At 44.0% G+C, this 10,716-nt stretch overlaps 2 protein-coding genes across 2 annotated transcripts in view; one reads left to right on the top strand and one right to left on the bottom strand.

The window, feature by feature from the left end:
* The window catches only part of wnt10b (wingless-type MMTV integration site family, member 10b), a 14,939-nt gene extending 6,606 nt beyond the window's left edge, over positions 1–8,333 (bottom strand). The window contains exon 1 of the mRNA XM_035656952.1: positions 8,237–8,333. Coding sequence (XP_035512845.1) covers positions 8,237–8,310 — 74 coding nt within the window. The 5' untranslated portion in view covers positions 8,311–8,333. The remainder of the gene's footprint in view (positions 1–8,236) is intronic.
* On the top strand, positions 38–3,366 carry wnt1 (wingless-type MMTV integration site family, member 1). The gene is made up of 4 exons (XM_035656964.1): positions 38–138; positions 2,044–2,297; positions 2,484–2,749; positions 2,875–3,366. The coding sequence occupies exons 1-4, from the start codon at positions 38–40 to the stop codon at positions 3,364–3,366; spliced, it is 1,113 nt and encodes a 370-aa protein (XP_035512857.1).
* Positions 8,334–10,716: the final 2,383 nt, after the last annotated feature.

Raw genomic sequence — 10,716 nt, 5'->3', positions numbered from 1 at the left:
CCCCCCCCCCCCTCCTGATATTTGACCTGAAGACACGATGAGGAGCCTGGCGCTGCTGTTAGGAGTGAAAGCCGCTTGCATCCTGCTGGTGTCTTCGCTCTCAGGCACAGGGGCCGTCAACAACAGCGGCCGGTGGTGGTGAGTTCTCCAGCTACTGTCTGTGATGATGCATCCATTCATTATGATACTATTTAAGGCTGGTTGGAGCGGGGAAGACCCTGCGCTACCGTATGAACAGTGTTTTATTGGGCTACCGCATTCCATGCTGCATGCTCGAAATAATGTGTTGGTTTTGGCACCGTTCGGCCTTTAAAAAAAAGAAGAAAAAAAAAGAAGAAGAAGCAACCGCATGATATTAAAGCTTGTGGGATTTTTAGCTTTCGTTTCCAAATTGCTCCATGTGCGCTCAACTATTTAACTTTCCAAAAAAATTATAATTTATTGTCCCTTCAGAGAAATGATTCTATTCAACAATAAACGAATTACATTTGGACTAATTACAGTTTTACCATTTATTTGCGGTAGGTTTAATTTACTCTCTCTCTGTCTCTCTGCTTGCCTGTCATTTAGACAGTGTGGTTTAAACACGAGAACATACTTCAGTCCAATGTGGGATAAATTAAATATGGATTTATTTAGCTGCAAGGAATCCTACACGAGGTCGTATCGAGGGTCGTGTTGATCTAATATACTGTACATTCCTCTGTCTATACGGCCACTAAAACTAAAAACTGACAATTTCCCAATACTTTGTCATAGAAAACAAAAAATAAAATGGGATCTGTGTAGTTTTGCCTGAGAGGGCATATTGTCTTGCTTGTTTAAAAATCTACAAACTGTGGGTTGGGTTTGTTGAGGTAATGATTTAACGAAAGATTCTGTAGTTTTTGCGGTGTCATTAGATGGACAGTATTTGCGCACAACGTCAAGCGTTTTCAAATATTTAAAATGTCAGCTGAAATCCAAGAAAACATCTGGGGGAAAAAAACACACCGCGGAGTTTTGGAATGAAGAAAAACATCCAAAAGACGAGATTATTATTAATGTTCCCAGGCCTCACCACACAACTGTCTGGGTCAGCCCTCTAACAGGCCAAGACTCGCCCGCTTTTCCGGATGATAATGCTTAACAGGAGACACGGCCATTCTGATACTGCACGTGAAGAAAATGTTGACACAGAAATTGCCAGCAAATAATGTGGAAAATTATAAAGCCCGTGTAGTGACATGCTCAAACTAGAAATGTTCTGAAACCTGACCACCGAAATGATCATTTAAACTCTGTCCAGGGCTCTGAAATGTGTATAAAACTGAAGAAGCACAGGTGCCATATTTGGACAGATTACAAATCTTAACACCAGACTATTTCCTGATATCATGTGGCAGACATTCAGGGAATTATTGTGTCATTTTTATATGCTACTCTTGATATAAAGTAGAGACACATATTTGTCTTTTAAATTTTTGACAGAGCAGCATAATACCTACATAATAAAAACAAGGCCTATAGCCTACTGCCTGACATTTTGACAGGATGGATGGACTGTAATGTCAAAGACTGTCTATCCTCAGCTTTTGGTTTATCACATGGAACAGGGAATATTTCTTTAATAGGACAACCCAGATACAAACCTATAACGGAGAATTTAAAGTGCAAGTCTACTCAGCTTTTGCATCTCACACAGTGAGAGATGTTATCGTTATCCTGCTGAGAGCAGGATGATATAGGTACATATTCTAATAATGAGACTGACATGTCATTGCATCTGGTTTGGATCGATGGGATTAATAAAAACAGTAAAAAAAAATATAACATCATGTTATGCCAAGCCAGAAACCTGCATTTTGACTCAAGAGACTTACTGTCTCCTCATGGTCTTGGAACAGCATGTGTCACTGTTGTACATAATAAAAGATGTAGTTTTAAAGGCACAAACACTCACGGGATGCCAGATCAGTTTTAGAGTTTAAAGGGTCATAGAAGGGGGTAAATGCATATACTGCCAGCTCCTTGACTCTTTCCCTTGTCTTTGTATTGTCCCAGGGGTATTGTCAATGTGGCCTCCTCATCCAACCTCCTCACCAACTCCAAGAATGTGCAGTTGGTCCTGGACCCAAGCCTGGCCCTACTGAGTCGTCGCCAGCGCCGGCTGATTCGGCAGAATCCTGGCATCTTGCATGCCATCGCCGCTGGGCTGCACACTGCCATAAAGGAGTGCAAGTGGCAGTTCCGCAACCGCCGCTGGAACTGCCCGACCACCCACAGCCCCGCAATTTTTGGCAAAATTGTCAATCGTGGTGAGCCTCTCTTGTCTTTCTAACCGGGCAATATTTGGACATTTTTGGGCAGGATGTAATGGAATCTCTTGTACACATTTAAAAGGCTTTGTCTGCAAATATTTTCCAATTTGGGGCAAGAAATTGGCAAAGTGAAGCCTAAAGGGCTGGATCAGGTTCTAACGTGAAGTATGAATGTTTCTTTAGGTTGCCGAGAGACAGCATTTGTATTTGCCATTACCAGTGCAGGGGTGACCCATGCTGTGGCTCGCTCCTGCTCGGAAGGGGCCATTGAGTCGTGCACATGCGATTACCGCCGCAGAGGTCCTGGAGGGCCAGACTGGCACTGGGGGGGCTGCAGTGACAATGTGGACTTTGGTCGCATGTTCAGCCGTGAATTTGTGGACTCCAGCGAGAGGGGCAGAGATCTGCGCTACCTCACCAACCTACACAATAATGAAGCTGGCAGAATGGTGAGGATTTGATACTCAAAGGTGCCATGATTGTCTGTTTTTGTCAGAATTCCCACATGCTTTGAATGAATTTGTGATGTCCACTTTGTAGTTTAATCAGTAGCCTTTGGTCTTCCTCTCTGCAGACTGTGTCCTCAGAGATGCGACAGGAGTGTAAGTGCCATGGCATGTCAGGCTCCTGCACCGTGCGTACCTGTTGGATGCGCCTGCCCAGCTTCCGAACGGTGGGAGACTTCCTCAAGGACCGGTTTGATGGTGCATCCAGAGTTGTTTATGCCAACAAGGGAAGCAACCGCGCCTCTCACCGAGCCGACCCCCGACATCTGGAGCCTGAAAACCCGGCTCACAAACCCCCTTCTGCCATGGACCTGGTCTATTTTGAGAAATCACCAAACTTTTGCTCATATAATGGAAAAACTGGCACTTTGGGAACTTCTGGGAGAACATGCAACAGCTCTTCTCCAGGCCTGGACGGATGTGAGCTGTTGTGCTGTGGACGAGGGTTTAAGACCCGGACTGAGAGTGTGACTGAACGTTGCCACTGCACCTTCCACTGGTGCTGCCATGTCAGCTGCTTGAACTGCACCAGTACACGAACAATACACCAGTGTCTATGATCACAGAGGGACAACCAAGTGAATAATTAGGCATTTATAAAAGGCAAAGAAGGTCTTATCAAAACAGGGAGTTGGCTGAGAAAGCCAATAGCACGCAGGTGGTTTGAGATGTTAGGTAGAAGCTAGAAAAGCTTCAAGGTGGGTTAACTGATACAGGGAAAACTCTGGCACAAAAAATCAATCAGTATTAAGAGGGAGATGGAGAAAAGCACAACTATATGAACAGGGTATAGAGGGAGTATATGTGCTTGCTCCTTGCCTTTGATGCTTAACAGTATTACAAGGGTATTTAAACGCTACAACCTTCCATGTAGTATGGAAATCATCCACATCCCTCAAGAGTTTACACTGTGGATAAATAGAATTAAAAGTAAAGGGACAAAATGATGTGGTGGAGGATCGATTGCTGTAACCAGGTACTACCAGAGCCTTCTTCTCCCCCACTGAGGGCAGAAACTGGACACAATGCTTCGCAGATGTTTCTGTGGCCAGAGAGCCACAAACATGTGCTCTTATAAACTGGTGAAGACCTCTAACAAGTGGGAAGTTATTTAAAAAAAATCTGTGTTTTGTTTTCTTTTGCTGAAGTTTGGCTCCTCTCACATGAAATTGTGTGAAGTTTATCTCCAGGGATGGGCTGTCTGTTTCCAAATTGTGTACTTAGGCCCTGGATGCAGCCCAGCCACTTATAATTTCCTCACCACATTTGCCCCTTTATTTAGATTTCTCTGGAGTTGAATACACCTCAACCCTGATTTGCCACTCTGAAATACCACAGGATGCTCTTGATGTTACATGACTGGTACCGGTGCTCGCCAAGAAAAACAGAAACTGACTGAGCAAATCTTACTGAGTCAATGTAATTTGAATGTATTATCAATACACTGAATATCATGGCATGGCTAGATCTAGTTTGGCAAATATGAGGGGTCAATAGAAAAAAATGAAATGTGACCTGCAGAATCTCACCATGCTCTCAAAATGAAAACTAATGCCATACGGAGAAGTATATGAAGTAACAAAAATAAACTAAATTCCTGTTAATACATGAGTGTAGGTTTAAAGTAGGCAAATGGTGTATTACTTCAGGTTAGGCTGTGAAAAGCAGCTAGGTCACAGACAAACATTTTATTTTGAAGAATACGGCCTCAGCTGCAGAAATCATACTGTATATCAGCTAAGAGAACCAAAATGCTGTAAATATTAAAATATATGAATATATTTATAATGACGTCATTTGTAAGTTTGCTGAATGAGTTATGCAGCTGTCAGTGGCTGGAAATTATACTATCATTAGTGTTAAGTCAGGAGAAGTTTGGATCTTATGCCTTTTTCTATTTTGGTGTAATGTAGCTGACACAAAACCGACTCTTACTAGAAACAGAACGTTATCACTTGCTTGTTTCCTGTAAAAAAAATACTTGTGTTCATGCACTGAATATTTACCTTTTTTTATTAGTGTAAATACAAAATATTTATTTCTGAGGATTTTTATACTGTTATAGAGAGATGTAAGAGAAGACTTTTTTTAGATTTTGATCAAAAGATTTAGTTTGCAGTTGGTTTTGTATTGTATGATAGAACAATAAAGTCTATATTTTCAATTAAAATAAAAGATGCTATATTGTCTGTTGTAGTTTCTGTTTGAGAAAGTTTTGACAACCAACCAAGTGAACATATAAGCCTGTCCCTGGGTGTCCTTTGCTTAATCCTATTACCACCACCAAAGCAGTCTCTTTCTCCAGCTCACAAAACATCCCCGCATCTGTGCTCCCAACCACAGAGACGACCCCTGCTTATCCAGCCACATACCTTATTTTATACAGTATAGGATTTTACTGCATTGAATGTTCTGCTTCATTTGCTTAATGTCGGAAAGAAATAAAGAAATAGTATGAAAAATAATGAAAACCTAGAGTCTCCACCAGCCCCTGGCAACCTGACTAACCACGGGAGTTTGGAAAGCTTTCCACTTTCTCTCACCACAGCACAGGAGTAGCCAGGGTCATCCAGATAGAGCACAGTGGAGGCAAAGTAAGGCCACCAACATACACCCAAACATCCAAAGGTCCCTACAACTAAGCAAAAACCTGCAGCTGTAAGGACAGACAGGACGACATAGGAAAAAGGGCGGGGAGGAGAAATGTTCTAAATTACAGTCTTGATATTATATGTGGAGTTCACAAGTGTCTCCTTTGCCTGTGGCATGAATGGAAAGCAAGAAGTTAAGTAATAAATCAATAAAGTGAGCAGAGATTGGTCAGCATTGAAGAGGAAGTAGAACATTTAATTCTATAGACGTAGGGGGATTAAGAAGACACAAAGAATAAATCAGAGGAAACTGAATCAAAATACTGCCAATTATGGGGTCACATGAGGGTGGGTGGCTAACCAGAACAGAAAGATGAGAACTTAAAATTTAGATTGATCCCAGAGTTACACATCTTATTGCTCCAAAGCAATAATATTTTGTCTTGTATTACTGGATACAGGGGTCAATGTATGACTTGGCTTAAATAATGTGACAAATAGAGAAAAAGTCACGAGGAAGGAAAAGCCTGCAAATGTGAAAATGATACAAACCAGGCACGAGAGAGACTTGATAGGCGATCATGGATACACAGAAAGAAACAAAAGAAAGAGAAAGTGGCCGACAGATTTAAGAAAAGAAGAGGGAAGGCAGAGTTCAAATCCCAGGCGTGAGAGTGAGAGAGTTGGTAGAGAGAGTGAGTGGAGGGGGTGCTGCCTGTGGGAGTGCTGAGGAGTCAGTGATAATTAGCTCAATTAGTGACAAAGGCAGTGTAATAAATACCGACTTAGTGTCTGGGTCCCTGCTGGCCTCTCCCTGCGCAGCCTGCGATGTGGCCCTGGCCTGACGGACAATTCATTAAACTGACAAAATACCCCACCGTCCAGGCGTGACGCAGCGAGTTAGCCCCCTACAGGCCCAGCTCATTGTTCTAATTGTCTGGGCTGGAGTCACTTTGTGGCCGCCTCCTCCTTCACCCACCCCGCCTTCACACTCTGCCTTCAGAAAACCCATGGAGTTAATGCCCCTACCTTACTCTGTAAGTAGGTGATCGGCAGGTTGGAAAAAAAAAAGCAGTAAGAGTTCCTTGGGGTGGGGCGGCTGGTGGGGGAGGCAGTGGGATTAGCGAATGGAGGTTGCCTGGGAGTGCTGGGAGCAGCACCGATCGGAATGTAGGAGAGATGAGTCCAGAAGCTCGGATGCAGGACAAAGCGAGAGTTAATAAGGAAAGATTGAAGGGGCTGGCGACAATGGGCCGCCACCCGAGTCGAGATGAAATTGCTTCCGAGGATTATTGGGAGAGGGTGTGAGCGTTGTAGGCTTTTTGTGTGAGTGTGTGTTTGGTTGGGCATTTGTGTGTGCAGGGGCAGGGGGAGTGCTGGATTGATGGCTGCCCCTCTGGTTGGGGAGCAGGGGACCAGGGGAGGCTAACCGGCTGTTCCCACAGTCTGTTCTGCTGCAGCCACCTTTGACACACGGGGCTGCCAGGCGGCGAGCAGGCAGCCATGGTGAGAAGGGCACAAACAAAAACAACAGCTCCACTGCACAAAAGTCACTGTCTCTGGATGGCCGGTGGAGAAAAGGCACAGACTGGAGGTGAGGGCTTGAGGAAGGAAAACAAGGAAGGGCAGCAGGAAAGTGTGACAGGGAGGATTAAAAAAAAAAAGACAGAAGAACACAAAATTGTACAGTTGGTTTGGATTCTGTCAGCTACTGTACTGCCAATATCTTAATAACACAGTTACTGTATCATATTGTTAGTACAACACTTGCACTATATGCGGCAGTATTTACTTTGTCACTTTCTAAGGTATACTTTGGTCCTGAGGCTTACTAATTGTGATATGGTTCTTTTTTCCCTATTTCATCAGCAAAAAGCTTAAGTGAACCACTATCTGGTGTTTTTATAGGGCCCTTAACTTCAGGAGCAACATAACAGGGGTACAGGGTTCAAAGTTAATAGAACCGTTTTGCCAATTAAGCCAACCCGACAATATGAAATATAGCCACACTGTTTGAACTGAGAGTGAGAGTGTTAATGATTTAAGCTTGAGAAAGGAAACCGTTTTCACTTCCCCAAACTGTGCTCAATACAATCATGCAGCAATCAGGTCAATCACCACAGAACATGCAGAGAAGATGATTCAGCATAATGAAGGCACAGCAGCTTCACATTAAAATTCCAGCTCAATTGTGGAAAAATGTTTGCCCGTTGGGTGGAGTTGGCTTTAATTTGAAAGGCGTATGATAAAGAATTCAGAATTGGGTTTGGGTCACCGCACTGAATGATAGGCTGCTCACAGTGGTTCTGATGGACAATGTGGCATGGCTTGGATCTGGCGCACAATACTGATTTGATTTCCTTGTCTGCCCCAACATTACATTGTAATCCTAGCATCTGACTGTGGGCCAAACTCCAATTAATTAGGGCCATTGTTATGACAGGAACACCCTTACACTGCTCATGTAATAATCAGAAGCATTTGTTTTGTGCCACTGAGTGACCACAGGGCAATTACGTAATCAGATATGCATTTATAGCCTCATCACACACATATCACATAAAGAATAAATAAACCTGACCTAAAGTTACAGAAATAATACCCAGTGGATTAATAGCGGTCAATGCAGCGGGTCAAATTTAGTCAAATTCAATTCCGATTTCTAGGGAAACAATGAAAAGAGCGTGAATGTGCGATTGTGTATGTGTGTGAATTTTGTGCATAGTCAGTGTGTGTGTGTGTGTGGGTGTGTGTGTGTGTGAGTGTGTGGGTGTGTGAGTGTGTGGATGGCAGCTGGGAGGCAGACACGGTCCAGGAGAATGGTCCCCTAGCAACTGACCTTTTCGGCAGATGGCAGTTCCAGAGTAACAGCCACCCAGCATCACAATGGCCGTGGCCTCCTAACATCTCCATCACTTCATCATCTACCGACCTGCCACAACCTGTCACACAGGAGAGAGGGAAGGTTATATTCATCCCAGCAAATGCATGCATGCATACGCACTCAAGTCGAGCCCAAAACATTCCACACACACACACACACACATCAGTTTGGGTCTGCACTCGACTGTTCTCATGTTCCTGGGGTATGCAGCAGGGCAGTCGAAGGGATGAGAGGAGGATAGATTTAGGAGAGACACAGCGGACACTCACTGCTGTCCGCAAACCTCCAGACACTCTCAAACCACTGTTTTCCGTTGTTGGGTTTTCTGCACATAGTGAATCAGGGTGGGAATGTGGACAGACCACTCGACCATGGTGAGCAATCAGTATGATGTCTGTGGTCAGGCTCTGTGCCCCTGTGGAGCGAGATCGAGAGCAGGCCCTGCAGTTAAGGTGGGAGGGATAGAACTTTGTGGTGTTTGTGTGCGTTTGTGATATGCCAGCACTCTTCACTTGTGTATAGATGTTGTAGATGTTGTGAATTGTAGCCTCCTGCATGTGAACGCACAAACATGCGCGAGTGAATCTGCATGAGGTTATAATATATTTTGAGTTATCAACACCCCCCACCCCTCTGTGCGTACACAGCATGACCTCTTGACTGTCTTGGCTTCATGGTCCTTTTCACTGTTGGCCCTGTTTTCTGTTTATATTAAATACTTTTCTCAACCTCAAGAGTGCTGTGATAAACACCGTGTCACCATGAAATATCACCTCTAACTAAATACCTAAAAGTGGTCCATGATGAACACTGAATGGTCAGCTTTACGTAGCATTTGACAAACAAATTGGAGTGCACAGGCAGTAGTTTGGTGAGAACAATTATCCGCCAAGAAAAGGTTAGGCTCCAATCACACATCTGTGAATGGTTAACCTGGAAAAATCAGACAAGAGACAACAAACAGATAACGTGACACGTCCAAATGGGTTCCACTGGGATTAAGTGATTCAGGTGGAAAACTCTGCGTCAGAGTGCGACTTTAAACCACTGTATATTCTAGGGGATATCATATGCTAGCAAACACTGTTAGTCCTCCTGTAAACAGAGCTGTAATGACAGGGAAAGACTTTGGGCAAGGACAACCAACAGTAGAATATGTTTATAGACATCTGACAATGTATGGGTACAGCACAGCAACGTTTCAGCTCTGAGATCGACATGAAATATGAGCACAAACTGTGGTGGAATCTATGTGACACACCATGAGCCTTTGCATCATTTCACCTGTCAGCAGGGATGAGGCTTGCATTCATTCAAATCAAACAGACTAGTCAGTGATAAACTGCAGCAATATGTGTCTGGGTATATTGAATGTTAACACTTCTCTTCTTCAAAATCTGAAACTGTGGATTTGAATGTATGATGTTTTTGTATAGTGCTATACTGTCTTCCTTGCCTAGATGTGAGATCATTTGCACTACACAGTGAAATATGATTAACCACAGCAAGGCAAAATGACTGTATCTGCATTGCACTTAACCAATAAAGATGATCCTGGTCTTGGCCCACCTTGACATCATCTGGACCACAACATGCCATCTCTGAGGCAATAAACAGCACTGAGAAATGTCTGAAGGCATGGGGCCATTATCTCTAATCTACTAATACTGTTGGAGACAAAGGGAGAAATGCTCAGTTTTTGGTTTTAATTACAAGCTGTGTTTTACAGCGACAGTGGGCGAGGGCTCAGCACTGACACAGCAATAGAGGAATGTTTATTTGCTGCAGTTTAGGAGCTGAGTGGCTTGCAGGAACTATGACACATTCCTGTGTCACTGGCTCTCCCGCTCGCAGACACACTATTGCATTCACACACTGGCGCCCCATGTGTTGGTTCACAGCTGCACAGACATACACAACTATTCCCTCCTAACACGTCCTGCACACATCCACAAAATGTGGCACTTCTGGAATCTGTAAGCATGCCCAAACTGTGTGCTCATTCATGGCGACTTAGTGTGACACGACTTACTAGGCCTAATACTTGCCCTGTGTGTCAGTGTGTGTGTGTGTGTGTGTGTGTGTGTACAACAGTGACTTGAAGATGAATTATTCACGCCTTACTTCAGCATTATGGTGATCCCTGCCCACAAAGTGTGCAAACACGCATGTGTGTGTGTGCTAATATGTGTGCGTGTGCTCACTTGCATGTCTGTGTGGCTGGCTGCACACACCTCTCCATCTTTCCTTCTGCAGTCCTATCCATTATCCCCAGCATCTGGCAGCCAAAGCCTGTAAAGAAGACATTTCTCTTGGCAACTGTTTTTTAAAGGCAGTGACACAGGGGACAGCCAACCACAGGAGCCACACATCTTCCAATCTACATGCATACTGAGCTGCTTGCATAACAGAACCGCCCCAATCTCCCTCTCTCT

Source organism: Morone saxatilis, unplaced genomic scaffold (genome assembly GCF_004916995.1).
Source record: "Morone saxatilis isolate NCDOM2014 unplaced genomic scaffold, NCSU_SB_2.0 Contig15, whole genome shotgun sequence".
NCBI lineage: Eukaryota > Metazoa > Chordata > Actinopteri > Moronidae > Morone > Morone saxatilis.
The sequence above is the reverse complement of the archived record's forward strand: the minus strand, read 5'-3'. Positions and strand labels throughout refer to the sequence as shown.